This window comes from Hoplias malabaricus, chromosome 14, assembly GCF_029633855.1.
Source record: "Hoplias malabaricus isolate fHopMal1 chromosome 14, fHopMal1.hap1, whole genome shotgun sequence".
NCBI lineage: Eukaryota > Metazoa > Chordata > Actinopteri > Characiformes > Erythrinidae > Hoplias > Hoplias malabaricus.
In genome coordinates this window covers 31,995,737-32,017,808 of record NC_089813.1, presented here as the reverse complement: position 1 = coordinate 32,017,808, position 22,072 = coordinate 31,995,737, and the positions used below count along the sequence as shown (strand labels likewise).

At 39.8% G+C, this 22,072-nt stretch overlaps 1 protein-coding gene across 4 annotated transcripts in view; it reads right to left on the bottom strand.

Moving 5' to 3' along the window:
- Positions 1-21,559, bottom strand: part of kcnd3 (potassium voltage-gated channel, Shal-related subfamily, member 3) — a 129,784-nt gene extending 108,225 nt beyond the window's left edge. For 2 of the 4 annotated variants that reach the window (XM_066643537.1, XM_066643540.1), the window contains exons 1-2: positions 20,885-21,341; positions 17,411-18,587 (exon numbers count right to left, since the gene is read on the bottom strand). In XM_066643537.1, coding sequence (XP_066499634.1) covers positions 17,411-18,513 — 1,103 coding nt within the window. In that variant the 5' untranslated portion in view covers positions 18,514-18,587; positions 20,885-21,341. Of the gene's footprint in view, positions 1-17,410; positions 18,588-20,884; positions 21,342-21,448 lie in introns of those variants that run through there. The other 2 variants (XM_066643539.1, XM_066643538.1) reach the window with 2 other exon arrangements.
- Positions 21,560-22,072: the final 513 nt, after the last annotated feature.

The following is a 22,072-nucleotide window of genomic DNA, read 5'->3' as shown; positions in this document are numbered from 1 at the left end:
AGTAAAAGCTAATCAATAAGTTCCATGTGATTTTCTAAAACAATTAACAATCAATTACGTTTATTGTCAACCTGAATACCTGAATGTGTAGCATATTAATAAGATTATTTTAAATGAGTGGAATACTAGACAGCTACCACTTCATCAACACATATCATCCCAGCTTCTGCCTGAAAGGAAAGCTTCCTCTTCATATGGTGTTTGGACCATATAAATATGTCACAATAAAGTTTTAAGAAAGATGCAATATTGTATAATTTAGGGTATCACTAGGCATTTGAAAAATTAATTGGTATACGTCTGTGTCTGTGAGGAGTTGGTGTGTTCTCCCTGTGTCTGTGTGGGTTTCCTCCGGGTGCTCCGGTTTCCACCCACAGTCCAAAAAACACACGTTGGTAGGTGGATTGGCGACTCCAAAGTGTCCGTAGGTGTGAGTGAATGTGTGTGTGTGTTGCCCTGTGAAGGACTGGCGCCCCCTCCAGGGTGTATTCCCGCCTTGCACCCAATGATTCCAGGTAGGCTCTGGACCCACCACGACCCTGAACTGGATAAGTGCTTACAGATAATGAATGGTATGCATCAGGAAACTGGCAAGAATATTCCACTAATGTAAATGTATCATTCTTAATGAAAGAATGACAAATCTTGTGTCAGTATGCTGACTCACAGCATACAGAGCAAGCAACTTGCAACAATTTGGTTTCCATGAGACTGTGTTAATGTGGATATACAAACCATTACAAACTGGGAAACTCTTGTGCCATGTTTTTTATTTAACCACACAAACTTCAAATAAAGAAAATGCTAATACAAATCAACAACAATAAACTATATCAGCCACTGGTCGGTTTGACAACAAGGATATACTACAATCGGCCTAAAAAAAAATACTGATTTTTCACATCCAATTTTTGAGAAACAAATATTTTGTCTTGTTGTTAAACCTCCTTCTCTGCATCAATATCACAACTGTGTGTCAGTGTTGTTACTGTGCATCTGAACATAACGCACTCTGACAGGTTTTATAGTGTATGATAACAAAGCTTCAACTGAAAAAACACAAATATTATATATAACACAAATAAAAACATGTCAAATATATCCTCCATGAGCTGTCGTATCACACTGAAAAGAGCTCTGAAGACGACACCTCTGTAAGCTTTAACCTCCTGGATCCAGTAACACATGGGTATTTGAGTGTATGTGAGAAAATTGCACCTTCACCTCTCACCCTCCTCAGTATAGCAACTGTAAAGATACAGTGGGAGCAGAAGCAGGCATGGAAACTTACATTGTGTTTTACCACAAGCAAACACACAGCTCACAGCACTCTTCTTCCAAAAATGGTCAAGCAGCTAGAATCAGACAAAACAAAGACGGAGAGCTGCTGAGAAAGAGGTGAATCATTTGACAATATGTTATCACTATCATGACATTTTACATCACAGCATGCTTCCCAGAGCATAGCGTGGATATTGTCAGTACTTTCACAACGATGAACGACACAGGTTTCATTATAAAGAAGTTTGTAAGCGGCTTCCAAGTGGTTCAGCTCTTTAAGATTTAAGTGGCATTGCTATTTAAGGTCTAACTCCTTGTCTGAAGATTGTGTGTTTGACTCTATATGATAAAGGGGGCAAAGTGCATAATTGGCCAGGCTTAATTGGATGACATGCTGCTATCTTTGAAATGTTAAATTAAATGAAAACCTATTCTGTTTTTATAGCAATTTAATATGTGCCACTATTGCTGTACTGTGTCTGTTCCAAGATAGTATGGCAGATAAAACCACAGAAAAATCATCTTTAAGCGTTTTAAATAGCTCAACTTTTAATTACTAAATTTCCAGTCAAAAAAGGCCATTACAGTTCTTTTCTCAGTGTCACAGAAAGAAGCAGGGAACATATATTTACCAGGAAATTGCACAGAAGCCTTCAAATTCAGTTCTGCATGTTCCTTGTATTTTCTGCTATTTTTGCTTTTTTTTTTTTTTTTACTTTTTTTTCTTTGTTTAAATTTTTTAAAGGCTAAGCACCAGCTATATGAAAGTGTTAAACAAACAAATACAGTAGAATTTGAGTTCCTAACTTGTGTTTATTGATAGTCAGAAAACATGTTATTTCTTACTAAGTCAAGAAATAAGGTTTAAAAGACCACAAAATGACTAAAAGGTGTGTTGTTTTTGACTGCAATAATTCAATGTACAGTGGGACATCTGTGCACAAATGGCCCAAAGATCCCCAAATATCCAGAAAATGGACTAAATTTGTCAACTTTAAACGGGCACTTTGGAAAGGACCATCCACTCACTCAGTTATCTGTAGCTCATTTCACTGGCGCTGTTCCAACAATATGGGCATGAAAGGACACCAACGAAAGGTGTTCAAGAGCCTCTGTATACATGATGGTAAACAGGGTAAGTACACTTACTTTGCCTGTTTTAGCTGGTGTTAGTTAACGTTAGCTTGACTTGCTAAACTCTGTGGCTCAGATTATACTTGGCTACATAGCTGCATTACGGAGGTTTATAGTGTCGGATGAATTCGAGTCATTCATTTACAAGAATAACGGTACCTCTAAATTTGAGTTTAGCTTATTGCTAGGCTATTGTCATGAATATAATGTTGGTTATTTAGCTAGATACTGTCATAACAGTCAGTCATAACGGTGTTTTACCGCGGCGTTGTTCAGCTGTTGTCCACCAGTGACGTCACGGTTGCGTTCAATAATTTCCGTAGCGAGCTCGGGTTTTCAGTCAATTTAACAAAATTGTCAGTTTTAAAGCAAATTAAGCTGCTATTTTCATTTTAATTCATACTTATATATGTCAGTAGCTAAAATAATGTGAAATATTCATGGAGGTCCATTAAGTGGTGCTTAGCCTTTAACAGTTTTGACTGTAAGAGAAATGTAAGAGCATATTTGATGAAAAATAATTTTTCAATGTATATTCACCTTCATTCAGGAATTTGAAGCCTAACAACCCACACACTCTGAAATAAAATCACCCAGTCAGTGTCGTACGGTCAGCTTAGTAAACCTAGGACAAAGTGAATTGTTCTGATTTAGTTCTTTCTTACATATCGTTCAGGCACTTTATGGCTGTGCTGCCTGCTCATCAGAGTCTGTCCAATCACAGGGCTCGACCTGCATTTATGTGAGCGTGCAAATCCGAGGTTCAGAACCAAACACAATTGGTTTGCAACTGAGTGCAGAGAAATAAATATAGTGATTCAATATGGTGAATGGAGAAGAAAGGGAACCAAATGAAAATGGCTAAAACCAAAAAAATGGCACATAATATGTCTCCTTTAAATAAACAATTGGTGGTCTCTGACTTTTGAATCATACTGTTTTGTATATAAACTGACAAAAGCATACTACACAGGCAGAATCAGTAGCCAAAGGAAGAACTGCTGTTTTAATATCAACTGCTGACAACACATTGCAACTGTGATTTGGCTGTTGCATTTCAAAGCTTAATCAGATTCTCTGTACATTTGTCCACTGGCAGAGCACTGGAGCAGATTGCCCTGCGAGCGCTCTTTGAGTTTCTTATCCTTTAATCAATCATTGCACACATCAGGCACCAGCACACCCACTTTACTGACTTCACACCAGATTGGGCAGCAATGAAACCATCAGTTGCTGTAATGAGAGCGGCTGGTGGCAGCACAGCGGCTGAAAGATCAGGACTGAGTGGGTGTGAGGCAGCAGCAGGGTCAGCCTTTGCGTCTGAAGCTGCTGACCTCCTGACCCATGCTTCCTTCTCTCTCTCCGTGTCTCTGTCATCAGAGCAAAAATTTTACATAAAGTGGGATTTCTGATCAAAGCCCAGTCTGCAATTAGGAGCTCCATAACAAAAATATCAGACTGGTTCTTTACTAAACAATTCATTACAGTGCAGCGCAAAACAACTGATTTATCGATTTATTTCCTTTTCAAAGAAGTCAGTAAGTACATATAATTGCACAAAATTGAATCATCTATATAATTTGAGCAACAAACTCATTCTTAAACTTTATATATGGATGTACAAGATTTAATCAAACCCCTTTGAAATAAATAAAATAAGTAAATTCAGTGTAAATTTTCAGTATGTTCTGCTTCTCAGATTCCAAATTATTCAGAACACATTAAATGATGTTGAGGTATGGCTTTGTGGCAGATGGACAACACTTCGATATGCTTTTCCCTGTAAAGGCATTATGAAAACTTCATATCCTTTTAAAGCACTGGGTAGCATTTTTACCTTAAAATTACAACTTCAAAATCATTGTGATTCTTCAGTGATATGTAATAGGGAGAATAGGGCCTCTAATATTGCAACTCCATGCACAGCACTGCAGAAATGATAATATTTTGTAATATTTGGAAGAGGGTACGAAACCATCAGTCTGACCTCCCCACTCCTCCATGATTTCAGCACAGTGCTGTAAAAGTGAATTACACTCTGCTACTGTAGGGGCAGCTCAGGAGCAAAAATACTAAATTTTACTTAGTGTTTCTTTAAACCCAGAGCACTAACATGACTACTCACAGTGAAACGATGGAAAGACAGTAATCTGGATTTTAATGTCTTAAACCGGAGTGGAGCTTGATTTTTTCCTGTAGTTCACAGATGAAAAGTCTAAGATTTGTGTATCTACTGCTGACAGTTTTAGTGGAGTACCAGGTCTTTAACGTTTGTTACGAGTCCCATTTGGGGATACCGTATATTTTTTTTTAACTCAAGTTTAAAAACATAGCTTTCCTTTTGTTAAGGGTTAACCACAGAAATCATGTCACTAATAATAAACTAATAAATGACTAATTCAAATGTTTAAAAATAAAAGGCGTTCCCTGATTTTTCCACAATTACCACTGTACCACTCCTATTACCAACTTCTTAAAGAAAGCCGCACGACACAGGTGACATTACTACACGTGATAGAGATGTTCTGATCCAGTTTACCTGAAGGTTTTGTACGGTGGTGCAGGCAGACTCTAAAGCGGCTTCTGTAACACTCAGTAGGTGTTACATTCCCATAATCAGCTCGCATTAAATCAGCTTATATTATTAAATCTGCCATGGAACAGCACCAGCCCTGACCCCTAATTAATTAGTTGAATTGTTGCTATGGGCAACTAAAGGCCCCGAGGTAAACATCTAGGACGCATATAAAAACATTAAATACAGTATTATGGTTAGAATTACAGTATTATTCAGTTGGCTGCTGAGGGAATGTAGAAAGGTTCTGTGTCCATGCACTGTACCCATGCATCAAGGTCACAGCAGTCTGCAAATGGAATGGTTATGTGGTGGAAATAGGTCGTATATGCAGTGCTTCTTCATCTATTATGGATCATGCATTATGGCTTGATGTTTCATCGGTACAGAGTACAGCTTTGTCAATTATAGATAAAGTACTATAGTTAAGCACAGACTGATTCATCACCTAGACACACTCCAAAAAAGTAACAAGATTTCTTGCTCTTGGAGAAATAAATACTGTTTGTTGTAAGTTCTATTCTCTGTTTGTATTACCACAGAACCTCATTTGTAACTCAAGTTATTTTGTTTTGTAGTACTTTCAGTAATGCAGGTAGCCATCTGACTAGTTCAGAGACATTTCCACCTTAAGTGATCTGAAACAAACCCATAGAGCAATATCTCCATTTTGGTTTGTGCTTTTCAAAATTTCAAGAGTTCCCTCTGTCTAAAAAACTCTAGATGCCCCTGCCATGAGCAGAGAGAGAGAGAGAGAGAGAGAGAGAGAGAGAGAGCTTAACATACTGGAGTGATACAGCTTGTTTAGAGCACGCACACAGACTGAAGAGCTAGCAAATGGTGTGGAAGCATATTTAGAATTTTATATAAAAAAAAGTCTTTTTTGATTATAATCCTGAACGTCACCTTTAACACGGCACAATGGTTAATGGCTGGTGACCTCATATACTGAGCCATGCACAGAAAGAGAGAGGGAAGGAGACAGAGCTAAAAAGAAATGTCTAGAGAAAAAGACAGAAAGTGACAGAGAAAGGAGGGATGAGAGGATGAGGCAATGTCACATAAAACATTTATGGGAAATAATGTCTTGTTCCACTCATAAAGGAAGAAGGAAAATGAAGGAGATGCCACTTACATTATATTTGCTCAATTTTCTCTGCTCTGTTTGGGGAGGTGCCATCCATCCATCTATTATCTGTAAGCGCTTATCCAGTTCAGGGTCGCGGTTGGTCCAGAGCCTACCTGGAATCATTGGGCACAAGGCTGGAATACACCCTGGAGGGGGCGCCAGTCCTTCACAGGGCATTGGTGACTCAAAAGTGTCCATAGGTGTGAGTGTGTGTTGCCCTGTGAAGGACTGGCGCCCCCTCCAGGGTGTACTTCCACCTTGCGCCCAGTGATTCCAGGTAGGTTCTGTACCCACTGCAACCTTGAACTGGATAAGCACTTACAGATAATGAATGAATGATCGTATAATAACAGTGTGTCTAAACTAAACTCTAAACTAGAATTCAATAAACACTGAACTAAAAACTGAAACCTAACAGAAAGTGATGGTCAGCCAATATTTAATTCACCTTGCCTGTTTAATACCTCTCAGGTAACAATGAAATAGTTCCATGTGGTTCTGATTTTGTTTTGTTTATTTTCCATCTCCGGTGCATTTAGACTTCCAATATAAGCAATCAGTTCCCTCAAATGTGCTTAATAACCTCTTTTCCATCATAAGAGCCATTCTGTTGTTTGAGCAAGATTGAAGGTAAATATGAGTCACTCCCTCAGAGCCAAGGCTTGTAAATTACATAATCAAAAAAAAAAAAGGACTCATTTTCAATATTGACTTTATTCCTGGTACACGGGTGTGAGAAAGAAGCTAGTGACAGAGAGGAAAAGCATTAGGATTTATTTCTTTCCATCCTTCATTTTCTACCCTTAATGTTCTTCCCTTTCCACTTTCTCTGTTTTTTCAAAGACAAGGTTCTGCTGAAGGGTTCCAGAGCATTTTCCCAGGAACAGCCCAGTCACACACTGGAGATAGAAATCCTAAAATGTCGTAAAAGTATATGAAACGTCAATCAAAATTGCACAAGGAGTAAACACACACTGACATGCACACACACGCGCAATCCCCACTGGTCCTCCTGCTTCAGAGAGACAGGGAGTGGGAGGGGAGTTAATCCTAATTTAGAGAGTAATCCCTAAATAGGCCTTCAAATTACAGCCTGCCATTAAACCTAGGCTTCTATTCAAAACTATTTTTAAAATGTTTATTTTAACTAGTGAAGGCATTTCAGTCAGAATTTTAAAGTTATTTTTAAAATATTTAAATAAAACACTATCTATCTAAATGTAGATAGAACTGAATGTGATTTTATCTGCCTCCTTTTTCTTAGGATTTTCACTACCACTTTCTGGTTGTTGTTCTTTTCACTTTTCTTCTTCAATATTGAAGTAATTCTACTAGTACAATATGTACTGTAACACTCCTCAATAATATTTTATGAACACAATTTCAAACCCTACATTTTTATTACCTCTGGACCTCTTACTATTCATTATTTTAGACCTGCTGCTGTGAGTGGTAGATTATTCAATGTGGCAGCCCCCAAACTTTGGGACTCTCTTTCTCCAGTTTTTCATAACTATCTCTTCTCAAAACTTTTATTTTTCATTTTTCTTGTGTCCTGTGAAAACTGCTACATATGTTGAATAAATTATTATATTTTTTATTAATATTATTATTAGTGCGGCACGGTGGTGCAGCAGGTAGTGTTGCAGTCACACAGCTCCAGGGGCCTGGAGGTTGTGGGTTCGATTCCCGCTCCTGGTGACTGTCTGTGAGGGGCTTGGTGTGTTCTCCCTGTGTCCGCGTGGGTTTCCTCCGGGTGCTCCGGTTTCCTCCCAAAGTCGAAAAACACACGTTGGTAGGTGGATTGGCGACTCAAAAAAAGTGTCCATAGGTGTGAGTGTGTGAGTGAATGTGTGTGTGTGTGTGTGTGTTGCCCTGTGAAGGACTGGCGCCCCCTCAAGGGTGTATTCCCGCCTTGCGCCCAATGATTCCAGGTAGGTTCTGGACCCACAGCGACCCTGAACTGGATAAGCGGTTACAGATAATGAATGAATGAATTATTATTAGTGTAGTTTTGTTTTTGTTCTAGTACTTTGTTCTAGAACAAACCAATGAAAAAGCGGATTTGCACTGAGGTTTCTTTATGTACCGCTGTGAGTTCCCTGACAGCAGACAAGATTCACAGAGAGAAAGGAGGAAAATGAACAAACAACAGGCCAAGTAGCAGCTGTTAAACAATATAAAAATGTAATACTCAAGCATAATGATAGATGCATCTTGCAAAAACACAAAAACTGAATTTTTTTTATAGTAGGAAGTTTGTTATTTATTTTTCAGCTCCATATAAGCTTTCTGTATCTAAATGTAGAGTGCTAGCAGTCAAAGTGTCATTGCATGGAACTAGAAGCCTAACAACAGAATTACTGCCTCTACAGCAAATACAGCAGACATCACAACTATTCCCTAGTGGGAATGAGAATATAGGAGCTGTCTGCTGTAAGCCACTGTTTGGAAATGTCCAAAAACCCTGATGACTATTCTCACAATCTGAGTCAGTTATAAGCCAATGTACTATAGGTTTGCACAAAAACTGCAATTGAAAAATTTCAGAATCAGTGCATTTCAAGTCTACAGTGAAAAATAAATTGCTGTAACAGTGTTATGTGCTGTCTTTCACAAGGCAGAGTTCAGAGCTTCAGAAAAGGCAGATCAGACAGTATGAAAGGCCTCAGACAGAACAAATAGGCAACTGAAGGACTCTGTCGTCTATCACAATGGTTGGGAAGTTGGAAAGTGGGCTGCTTCTGTGTGTACAGGCTGTCAAGCAGATCATGATAATAGCATGGTTCTAAGGTTACTGGATTGAAGAGGGATTAAGTTATAGTTATTAAAGTCCTTTAAAAAAATCTATACAGTGAGCTTACAATGTAAGGTCAACTGATTTTTGATGTGGGAAAATAACATTTTAGAGAAAGGTGTTTATCTATACCTCTGTAAAATGTTGAACAGAACAATGCCTGTTTGAAAGAAACCACTTTTAGGATGTTATTCTGATGGTAGATTCTAGGTTGTTGGTAGACTCTTTGCCAGGAGTCAGTTTCAAGCAGACAGTACTAAAGCAGGGAGAAAGGAAAAATGAATGCTTTTGGGCTTTTTATTTTGTTTTTTGTCAGAGTGATGTATCTGAGCTTATATTCACTGAATAAATCAAGTCTGAAAAATGCATTTTAGAAGTAAACCAGCACAAATCTGAAAAGAAACTATAAAAACAACAGTAAAGTGAAACCTGAAACACACCCAAATGCCCGGTAAACTGATACTGGTCTTCTTAATTATTATTGTTATTAATGGTTATGAATACATTATTAATTTTTTATATGTATTGTAAAATTAAATATTTTATCATAAACAGCAGGCTAGCTTGTGGCTAGGTGGTTAGATCGAGACACTTTAAAGTATATTTACTGTACTTTTATAATGTTCAATGCTGGAAACTGGAAAAAAATAAAAAATAACAACTGACATTGTACATTAACCTTGTTTTAATTGCTTTCATGCCCATCTGATACCTGTGAATTTTGGGGACATAAAATAGATTCCATTAATTAAAAAATTTAAAAAATTACTATTCATTTTTCCATAAGTACTATTAGCTTAAACCTAACCTTAACCCAACCTTAAAACATCAGTTCACCTGTAATGATTTACACTGTTAGGACCACCTGGTGGTTCACACATAGAAAACAAGTTCCCACAAAGTGAAATACGTTCCTCACACACACACACACACACACGCACACACATGCACACACACATACACTCTCACAGTGTTAGGGAGGTGATATAAGAGGGGAGGGGAGTGAGAGTGTGTGTGAAGGATGTGCCTGAGAAAGTGAGAGAAGGTGAAAACAGGAGTGATAGATAAGGAAGAGAGATGGAGGAAAAGTGCAAAATCCTGAGGTTGAAAACATTCTGCTGTAACAGAGTGATAATGTGATAAAGCTTCTGCTTCTGTGTTTCTCCACAGTAACGAAGAGGAGACAATTAGCGTGATTCTGCAAACTCCAGTCGCATCACACAAAAAAATGGCAACAAGATCCAGCCGTCGTCATTAACACTGACCTCCACACTGCTGCAGTGGGCTTAAGCCAATGAAAGCACACACTCACAGCCAGACACAAACACAATTATTAATTTTCAAGGAATAATTTACACTAAATAAATACATTTCTGCAAAGCACTGAGGTTAGAAGTTAACCAGTGCAGCACAAAACATCACAGTCTGTTCTGCTGGAATGCAGCTAAAGGCCCGAGCTTTAGCCTTAAGCCTGAAGAGGATGTTCAGTAAGATGTAGTCACAATGACCTATGGTCGCCACACTGACAATCCTTGAAAATTTCAGTAGTATCTGAACATATTTTTAATTTCATCTGAATATTTTTAATTTCGAAAGGCACACTTAGCTATTCATAGACTTTGTGAATGGTAATGTAGAACCATTCATGAGCATGTCCAATCATGGTTAGGATTTAATTTAATTTTCATAGTTAGATTTTCCCAGCTGACGTTTGATTTGGTTTTAATGACTTTTTACAACTATGCTATAAGTCAGAAAAGACTTAAATTACAGTGTCACTGTTCTGTCAAGTAGATTTAAATGTAATTGTGCTCCCTTTTGTGGATATTTTATGTGAAACCCTGTATATAGTTTAGTTTTTATTTTCTAAATCCTTTCACAGAGTGTGTGTGGACCTTTAGGTAGGGTTGCAGGCAATAGATGCGTCTACCGTGTGTGTTTTAATGCGCTCCTGCTGTGGTAACTGCCAGGTGGAGCAGGCACTCTGTTAAATCTGCCAAAAACGTCGCCTTTAAGCCGTTCGAGCATGGCCTACATAAACACAGACATGAAACAAAACAACCCAAATAAACAAAAGAAAAAAATATGGCCCAGAATCAAACGAGGAGGAGTGAGGGGAGAAATTGCTGTGGGATGTCAGATATGAAAGGTAACAGACTACAGAAGCCAGCTGCTAAAGTCTGATCTATCTAGCTGAGCCAGAGAGAGCTAGATAGACACATACAGACAGACAGAGATATACAAAGATTGAGTTTGATTTGTGCTATTTTTAATGTAGTTTGCTTATTTTAAACTAGTATTTCTTTGACAATATTCTAACTGAATATGGGGGAACAACAGCTGAAAATTACAATATATGTCATTTTATTCATAAACTCGTGGCACTTATCGCATGGGATCATCCACAGCTTTAGGGCGGGGATGGGCTTCCATTGATGTTTCATATATTTGACTAAGCTCCTTGACATTAGAATTTGCTTTGTTAGGATGGTGACATACTTTCTCAAAATAATGACTTAGTATCTCAATATATTGTAATCTAGATTTCACATTTCTTTTTAAACATAAACAAACAAATTAACAAATTAATTGAGTATTTCTAATAACTAGGTTAAAAGACAAAATAAGGAAAATCTACTGCAAGAAACCTGCGCAAAATTAAGTTTATTTTTTCCTCTCCTCAGAAAAGAAAAAGTAAACAGAGAAAAGGAAGAGAGAAGGTTGTTGTGTAATGAAACCAGCGGATGATGTGGTGAGGCAACCTTGGTGAAGCGGTGGGAAAATGGCTGAATGGCCTCTGAGGACAAATCCCACCGTTTCAGTGACATTGCTACAGACAGTGTACCTCACTCCAGTCCCAGCACACCTCCAGCTTTTTCCCCTAGTGGATTATGGGCCCTGTAGCCTGCTGGCCCTGCCTCGTCTACCCACAGGGTTTTCATATCGGAGAAAGAGTCAAATATACTAAACACTAAATACCATGACTTTTAAAGCCATTCTGCTGGGATGCAGCAAAAGAACAGAGCAAAAAAAATAATAATTCTGAGGGAAAAGGTGAGCAAGTTTATGGCTGTTTCCTTTTTATGGGCAGTTAGAGAATAAAAACATGTTCAGTACAGCATTGTGGATAATTTTAATGCCCTCAATTTGAAAGAATGGGGTTCATTTCCGTTTGGGCTTTGACACTGACATACTCAACTGAGTAAGATGCATAATAAAATAATAAAAAAAATAATAATAATAAAATGTTTTGCCCTTTATGAATAAATGTGTAGTGACTCACACTGGAAAAGTGTGTCCATATCAGGACGGTAAAAAAACAAATAAATAAATAAAGAGTAGGTGGACTATTTATTTGTTTAAAATGGACTAACTATGAATAAATGAAGGAAATAAATGAATAGTCTGATGCATGCCACTGGTCTATATTACTGCAGGAAAGCAGAGTAAAACAAGTGAAACATAAAAATGTTTTACAAGCCAAATAAAATATGAGCTAATTAAAACAGTAAATCATGATCTTGTAGTTGAGCTGAATATTTGTTGAATATCTTTGGGTAATAAAAACTGTCCACTTCACTGACTCAAGGCCCTGAATATAGTTTGTTGGGGAATCTACCAATAATACGTATTATTTCATTTTAAAATATCTATATTATCAACTTAGGGACAACACCCTTCTGTTTGCTTTCAGGAGAACCTTCACTGAACTCACTCGCAGCTCTCTGTAGAATGGAGCTTCTGACTGTCTTTATTCACATCACTGCACATTTCATCGTGTCCCTGTATGTCTGTATGCGAGTATTACCATGTGTGTGATAGGGTGTTATGGGACAGGAGCATTACCTGTCATAGCAAGACAGATGGAGTGAGTGTGAAAAGTGCAGGGATTGACATGCACACACAGGGGATATGGAGAGAAAGAGAAGGTAAAAAAAGGCCAAAATGCAGAGTAGAGACAGGTGATAAGTGATAGAAATAGAAAAAGAGTTAAAGAACTTAGCTCACTTTCATTTATTGTCCCATTCACTCCATAATCCATACAGTCCAGACATAAAAAGCTACAAAAACTAAAACACAAAACAAAAAACTGGGAGAACAGAGCATCACTCATCGCTACTCCAGGCTCAACCCTAAAGAGACTGCACTATGTAGGAGGTTATAGTAAACACGGCAAGCTTTTTTTAATTCTAAGGAACCTGAACATGTATTGTATCTACCTTATTTATATTAATGGTACGTCCAAACAGAAATTTATATCAATACATAATAACAACATAAAACTACAAGAAACTATTATTAGTCTCAATGTCAACAGCATCACAAATGGCCAGAAGACTCACCACAAACCAGCAAATGGTAGCCAGCTTTAAGAATCTGTCAATAAAATGTCAATCCACTTCTGTGTGCTTATCTCATGTCAAGAGTCAAAGGTCAAAGTAGCACTCAATCAATCTAAAACACACACAAACACAAACACACAAAGAACACTCACAAACACATTGAATACCCTTCTTGCCACTCTCTGCTGTGGCAATCACACGGCTTCCATCCTAACTTAACACCTTTTCCCTCATCTGTCCATCCACTTCTTTCATCCCCCTATCTCTAGCCTTCATCTGTCCAGCTCTTTCATCCCTTTGGTTCTCTTTCTTATCCTTTCGACTGCCTTTTATTCCTAGGTTCTTGTCTTTCATCCCTCTCATCAGCCCCTCTGCTCACTAGCGGTGCTGGATTTACACACGCAATTGAGCTGCGCACAAACCTGTAATCTATCAGACTGTTTCTGACAAAGGAAGGAAGGAAAGTGCTCTCATCCCATCATATGAGAGAGACAGAAAGGGAGAGAGAGAGAGAGGGAGGGAGAGAGAGAGAGAGAGAGGGAGGGAGAGAGAGAGAGAGAGAGAAAGAGAGAGGATAGGAGGATAGACTGACCATTTTTGTGTCTGCCGTTTTCTAGCATTTGCAGGATTGCCGAAGCTCAGAGGGGAGATTGTGTTTTTTCTTTAAAGGTCACTGGGGATGTGCAGCTCTGCCTAAAGGTCAGTCCCATCTCATTACCGACGGCAAAAAAAAAAAAGAAAAAAGAAAAACAATACCTCTCTCCCTCACTCAGCTCACACTGTCCAGTCACAAATCCCTCCTCTGCTTCAATTCACAACATGAAACTGTGGCGCTCATGCCCAATAATAACAAGCCCAACAAGCAGCTGATCATCCAAAGGTCCAACATCAATTCTGTAAACGCCTCAAATTTCAGAGAAATTCCTGGCCACGTCCCAAGCTGCTGGTCAGAACTGAAAGAGGAGTGCAGGGTTTATAGCTGGTATAAACTGACAGTTTTTACAAACCACTGAAACACCAAACTCCAATATACAGGCCTATGACTCTAAGGCCCTATCAGTGTTACGTAACTTAGAACAACAAAACATTGATTTAATGGGTTTTAACATTGGATTGTCATGAAATATTTTCCTGCCCATTTTTAAAATGAGGACAAGCCACATCATATCTGTTCATTCGTACCAGAACATTCAGCTCTGATTGAAAGGTATAATCTCTTGCTTCTTAATACTTGCTGCCTGTGGGGATTAGCTGTATATATAATTCACTGTAACACAATAAGTGTAAACAGTACTCTATCAAGGAATCAGCCTGTCATGTAGCACGTATGTCCTAGCTGCTGTATTAGGTATCTCAGCAGTACACAGTACATTTCCTGTCCCTCTCAGTGTTTTTCCCCATCTTCAGTATTGTTTATACCAGCACATGTTTAATTTAATGCTCACTTGTTGGAGGTCAGGGCTGTGTTTCGTCTTGGTGTTAGGTCTTGCACAGTGTTTAAAATAGAGAGGGACACAGAGAGAGAGAGAGAGAGAGAGAGAGAGAGAGCGCAACAGAGCTATATTGTTACCAATTCCTCACAACTTGAAAAAAGTGCGATTACCCAATTTTATTTTTACAGATGTGGCACAAAAGACCTAATAATAAACAACTGGAAAAGCAGAAATTAGCAAATGGGTTTCATAAGAGATTGACGAGTCAAGATCAAATGTGTTTAAAGTAATACTGGCATAAAAAAATGTAATGTTCATTGTTTATGCATTCATTTACTATTGACAGCCATAGTAAACGTTAAATGTTCATTAAACATGGACAATACAAACATGCATTCATCTATCACATCAATCAAAAGTAATGTGGGAGGTTTGTTGATTTCTGCTTCTTCTTTCTGTGCAGAAGAACTTGGCAGTGCATGTACGATAACAGAATTAATACAGTAAATTAATTAACTCCTTGTACTTGACAGGCAGCAATGAACTACTGTTGATCACACTGTTTGGTTTATATCACTCAACGCTGAGCACCGGTCTCTCAAAAACTTGCACTTCTGATTCATCTAGGGCTCATAAAGATCAACCAGGTACGTTATGTTCTGCGTAGGAAGCCCTGATTTTTAGCCAAGGTCTTTCTAAAAGAATAAATGATCCCATCAGAGGAGAACAAGGGCTGTACACTCACGCTCACACAAACTCACACAAAAGTCACTAATGTTACGTGACTGTTTATAGTGGCCTACATGGAAGGCTTAATGGAGTTATAAGGTTATAGGCACACTTAAGCAGATTCAGTACTTTCAAAAACTCTCCCCCTATGATCTAATACATGGAATGTGTGTGAAGGTGGTGTATATGTTGTTTGTTCATAAGCTATTATCTTCAGAAATCAGGACTCACTCTGTCACATACAACTCTTAGTGACAGCAATCCATCAGTTCACCAGATCTTATAGCTAAGATAAAGAGAAAGGCAAACATTATTTTTAGAGTGAAACATTTTTAGTGATACATAAGATTATGAAAACTATTAATGTCTGCAATGATAATCAAGGTGAATCTAGAGCTAATTACTGCTTTTATTTAAGTTTCCATATCAGGATTGACAATGATATTGTATATAGCATAATAACCATATCAGTCCATACCCAACACACAAACACACACACACCCACACTCAAAAACACACACAGTCCTCTCAAACAAGAGGAGAACCCATTACAAATTTTCTCAGTTACTGTGACGTCAATGGGCCTGGAAATGTTATGACGGTTTACATTAGTCAGCAGAGGCAGTGGAGCACATCGTTAGTCACACTGAAACACCCCCTAAAGTGTGTTTTATTGATGAGGAGAGCCACACTGTCACACACACACACACACACACACACACACACACACACACACACACACAAAGGGTCAGTTCTGAAGTGCTAGTGAGGACACTTGTTCAAACACAGAGTTTATAGTATTTATCTGATACTATCAATATGACAAAAGTCAATCAGTCAAAAATGAGCTTATAAAAGGGGAATAATATCATAAAGCAAAAAGCATGCCCCCATTTTACACCACCCACTCACTATGGCAATGCAATACCTGCCTAATACACATCAAACACACAGTCTTGCACATACACACACACACACACACACACAGCTAATGACCCAGTTAAAATTTTTACAGCTTCACACTCCAAAGGAAACCATAATCTGTCATAACTCCCATACTCTTGCATAGAACCAATCATTTCAATTAATCACACATAAACCAATAATTTTAATTAATCCAGCACTACCTCATAAAACCAATTATCCTCTTCAGTGAATCTGTCTCTCTCGCGCTCTCTCTCTCTCACACACACACACACATTTTTTCCTGTGCTGAGGCGCTCTGAAGCATAGGCCATAAAGCAGAACATAAAAGAGTTATTGAGTTGTTCCTGCAGCTTGTCTTAATGTGAAGGATTTGCATGAGCACGCCCCTTGGCATGTTTCACCCCACTTTAAATATTAATTGGAGGATAATTGACAATAAATAAAGTCTGCCCAAAGGCAACAAGTTAAATACAACATCCCAGCTGGATGAAACTGCCACATCTAAAGAGGGGTTAAGTAAGGTTATAGATATCTTACATTCCAACTATGGCAGAGGTGCTATTTAGCAGTGGGAAGAGAAGCTGAAAGTCAAGGTCATTCATATATTAAATGCAGCTCTAAGACTGAGAGAATGGTTGAAGATACAAGACTTAGAAATTACATTCAGTCCTCTATGACTCCTAATACATCTGGCCTTTTTAAATCATCCCTTTCAAAACGCATAATAAAAATGCTCAAATTTATGTATCGATTTGTTATTAGGTCCTTGGAATTTATAAGAAAATGAGATCTCTGCATAACGAATTTGTTAAATAAGGTCTCCAGTCATGCTCAGAACAACAATTTATAGACACAATTTTCAGAGCTAATCCTTCCTCGACTCACCCTTAACGAGCCGGGGTATTCTCCTCTGAGCGAGGAAATTATTAATTTTTTATTTATAGCAAAGGAAAGACACAGACTGAGTAGGTCCATATGACAATGAATTTACGAAATATTAAAATATCTAGTAAACAGGAAAACAAGAAACCCCAATCCAAAAAAAAGCAATGCATGACTCACCCCAGTGTTGTCATGGTGACGATGGTGTACCAGAAGGAGGCTGGAATGCTGGTGAATTTGCTGGAGGCGGAGCCTTTTTCAGCGTAGAACATGACGGTGGCGAAGATGATGATTGCCATGGTCAGGGAGAAGAGAAGGAAGCCAAGCTCAGAGGCACAGCTCTTCAGTGTGTAGCCCAGGATACGCAGGCCCTGTGAGTGGCGTGAAAATTTGAAGATGCGAAAGACGCGGAAGACACGGAGCGTGACGAAGGCTCCGCTCACATCCTCGTTGTTGGTCATGACCAGGCCGATGTAGTAGGGCAGAATGGCCACCACGTCAATAATGCTCATAACGCTCCGCATGAAGCGGTAGCGGCTAGGTGCAGCAAACAGCCGCATGAGATACTCCACGGTGAAGATCATAACACACGCCGTGTCCATGCAGAAGAAGGCCACTGTGTAGCGCTCTCCACACGGGATGTCCCTCTGGTTGGGTGTGGAACCGCAGGGGACCGTCTCCACCACATTGGTGATGACTGAAATTGCAATGAAGAAACCAGTGACGTAGTAGAACACCAGGGCCATGGTGCTAGTGTGAGGGTTCTCAAAGGCCCGCCACATGGTTTCACGGAAGGTCATGTTGGGTAACTTGCTGTCCTTGCTGTCCTCTAGATCGTCCATCAAGCGTTCGGCATTCTCCCGCTTGCGATCCTTGTACTCTTCATAGCAGCAGTCACTGATGATCTCTGGGATGATCCCAAAGAAGGCCAGCTCCTCGTCGTAGGCTGTGATGCACTCATAGCGTGGGTAGTGAAGCTTGCCCGTGCGGTAGAAGTTGAGGATGCTCCGGAATACGTCTGGGTCACGGTCAAAGAAGTACTCTCGTGTCTCCTCATTAAAGAAAAATTCTTTCTCCGAGCTGCCCAGAAGGGTGTCGGGATAGCGGTCCAGTGTGTTCCTCCAGGTCTGGAAGCGCCGGCCACTGACATTAAGGACAATGAGCTCATCCTGGCACTTATTCTTGTCAGTTGGTGCCACAGGCATGGGCAGGTTGGCCACGGGCATCCAGCCAATGGCCGCTGCCCGGGCGAAGGGAAGCCATGCCGCTACGCCCGCAGCCATGGTCACTCCGTCTGGGGGCGAGGGGAGCAGGTCAAACACCTTCACAACCAGCTTGACTTCAGCTCAGACACCATCTACAGTGAAAGAGGGGGCAGAAAGTTTCAGTGAGCAGGAGAGATAGGGAGAGGATTAATTCAGAGATTTAAATTAGGGTTAGGGTTAAGAATAATGAAGGATTTTGTTCCAAAATGCATTAAAGACCATTTTCAAAATGTTTTTCTCTCATAACTGTTCTTGACTGGAGTGGGTTGTACACATTACGGATAGGACAACACTATATCATACCAGCACAACATGTTTTTTCCACCGCACATCAGCTTTTATCCTTCTCAAAGACATGTTATATCTAAAACTACTGCAAAAGGGTTTACAGAATTCTCAAATGAAGCTCTTCATATGCAGAAAAAGAATACACTGAAAAGGGGAAAGGGAGGAGGATACACGGTAGTGGGAGTAGGATGAGAGAAGCCAGGGACAGATGAGGAACAGAGAGAATAGAAGAGGAGAGCGCGGGAGGACAGGGGATGGAGAGGGAGGAGAGATGGCATATGAAGGCAGAGCGGATAAGAGGAGGACAGAAAGGACAGAGCAAAGGACGTAGTGAAGGAGGGAGAAAGTCAGAAAAACAGAAGGTGCTGCAGAAGAGAGGAAGACCAAGAAGGAAAATGCAAAAATAGAGACAGAGAAAAGCACAAAGTGACATTGAAACTATGACAGAATTTTTAATTATATGTGAGAAATTGTATACATCTTAGAAAACGGAATTTTCCTCACTCCCTTCACTAAAGTTCCTTAATGTATCTTTCATTCTGCGGTGCATGCAGTTGGTGCATGAAAACCTAGCAGTGAAAACAGCTTGTTTTGAGCATGTTCATTTCTGCAAGTCACAAAAAAAGACATCTGTACATATATCCATCAATTCAGCCTAAGGAACTTTAACTCTGCCCATGCACATAAAACGATATAAAGAGCAGTCTAGTTGGTCCTGCTTTCTGAAATGAGGTCTTAAACACAGTTGCAACAGCCTGTTGAATTGTAAAAGCTAAAAGAGAAGTTGGAAAATGGTTAATGTACGTTTTGTTATATCGAGCTTACACATTACACATATTTAAGGAGTGGACCCCAAGCTGTTTTGAATCTCAAACTGTATTATTTGACCACAGTGTCACTGTATCAGCTCCATTGACCATGACTGTAATCCATCTGTTACTCTGCATACTTTGTTAACCCCCTTTCACCCTGTTCTTCAATAGTCAAGACCTCCATTTAAACAAGCACAAAGGTATCATTTCGCTGGTGGATCACTCTCAGCGCTGCAGGGACACGGCGGTGGCGGTGTGTTAGCTGCCTTGGTCCGATTGGTTCAGATAAACTTGTGACGCTACAGTTGTTAAACACTGTGGGCAATCAGTGGCCACTGTTTTAGATGAACCTACCCTGTTTGTTCACCTTCCAGATGCAAAACCAGAGACAATATCTCATCTGTTGCTGCAGTCATCCTTTTGTCCTTCAGCTGCCCACAGGATGCTGCTGGCTAGATATTTTGGGTTGGTGGACTACTCTCAATCCAGAAATGACATGGAGGGTTTTAAGAACTCCAGCAGTACTGCTGTGTCTGATCCTCTTGTAACAGCACAACATACACTAACATAATTACACACCACCACGTAAATAGCCCCAGCTCTGTGGTGGTCTGTGGGGGTCCTGACCAATGAATAACAGAATAAAAGAGGGCTAACAAAGTATGCAATGGGCAATGGATGTAGGATCTTAATGTGGAGTATTATTCATAACCTTTTTTTTGCAAAACAACTCTAACATGTATAAAAATGACGAATATATCTGTAACATTTTCACAGTTAAACAGCAGACGGCAGAACTGAAACTCAACCCAGTGCGAGAGGGTTGAAGACACCTCAGTGGGATGACAGGTGTTTGACAGCTAATTAAGCCTGAAACCTAGATGTTAGCGCTACAAACGCCTGAAAGGGGCTTCGTTTATCCGAGTTTGTCTTAGCAAGACTATAATGAGTTGCCTGTGGAGAAGACCGTGGTCAGTCTATCACTGTTACCACCATTACCTCGGACTACCTGTTGATCTGAGGGTTCAGGATAAAGAGCCCTAAAAGACGGCAAAACCTACCCCAACGTTTCTCTGAGGATTTTACAGCCCACCGAATGCGGAAGACTAAATTTCGCATTTGTCAACATAAAAGCAAGAGTAGCAATCAGTAAAAATCTGAATAAAATGAAAATTAAAAATAACCCATCGAATATTTTGAAGCTCGTTAAACAGCAGTCTGTCAGAATAAGGTTTATAAAAAAACATAGTCACAAACATGCGGGAACACCAAAGTTGGTCTTTTCTTACCAGTGAAAAATGGTTGAACTATAGCGAGGTCATTTCCACAATGTGAACTCTTCGGTAAAGTGGTCGCGACGCCGTTCCAAGTAGCCGTTAAAAAAAAAACAAGAAAGAAGCCTTGAAGTAACTAACAACTGACCGACTGGGGAAACTACGCTGCGGTCTTTGTAGCCGCTGTACCTGGCAATGAGCAAATGAAGACAATTTGCGGTTTCGAGGCGTCGACAGATGAGAATATTTTACTTTTCTGTTCGTCTTCTCTTCCGACGCTAACCGACGGTTAAATATTCGTAGCTGAATGAGTGAATGACTCGGAAGGGCGCGAATCCCTCAGCGCTCGTGCTCTTCCAGTGGAGTGTACTCTACTCACATGATAGACAGCGGCGGGGGTCTCTTTTTCCTCACCCACCTCTCTTTCTCTCTCGCTCTCTCACCCACCTCTCGCTGTCTCCCTCAATCTCTCTCTCTCTCTCTCTCTCTCTCTCTCTCTCTCTCTCTCTCTCTCTCTTCCACGCGCGGTGCTCGTGCAGTCCGTTTCGCGCCAGTCACACTGAGGCAGTGTCCGCTTACTTTCGCTCCGCCGCGTCCCCGTCCACTCCCGGTCTACGGAGCCGTTCTGGATGTTCAGTGGCATTAAAGTCGATTTTCCCGGTCGATTTTCACCGCGCCACCTGAACGCTCAGACCTCCACGCCTTCAAAACGCCGCTTGAATTGTTCCTCAAGTAAAACAGTCTCCAGTAAACCGAAAAGAGGCTTAGTGTCACATATTCCATCATAAGCATTAAAGGGGAAGGACACATTTTCTGACATCTATGTGTCGGATTTCCAGATGTAAACAAAGATCCTCTTGCGGCTTTAAAATAAATACCACACAGTACGTTAGTCCTGTTACATGGAATCGTTACAAATCTCTGTCTGATGCCTGGATCATTTATTCAAAACAAATAAAAAATTGTTTTGTAGAATTTCCTACTCAGTAATTTATCTTTGAACTGCCACTAATGCAACACTTCTAAACAGCTTCCTGCTTAGGTTTGTCACATCAACTGAGAGTGGCCCATGGTAGAACCATGACTTGGATGAATGTGGCATCACTGGGGTTCAAACTTTGTGCTCCTGATGATATAGTCAATGTTTAGACTGCTCAGGGCTCATAATGGATAGTGAACTAACAATGTCCCACTTTAGCCTTT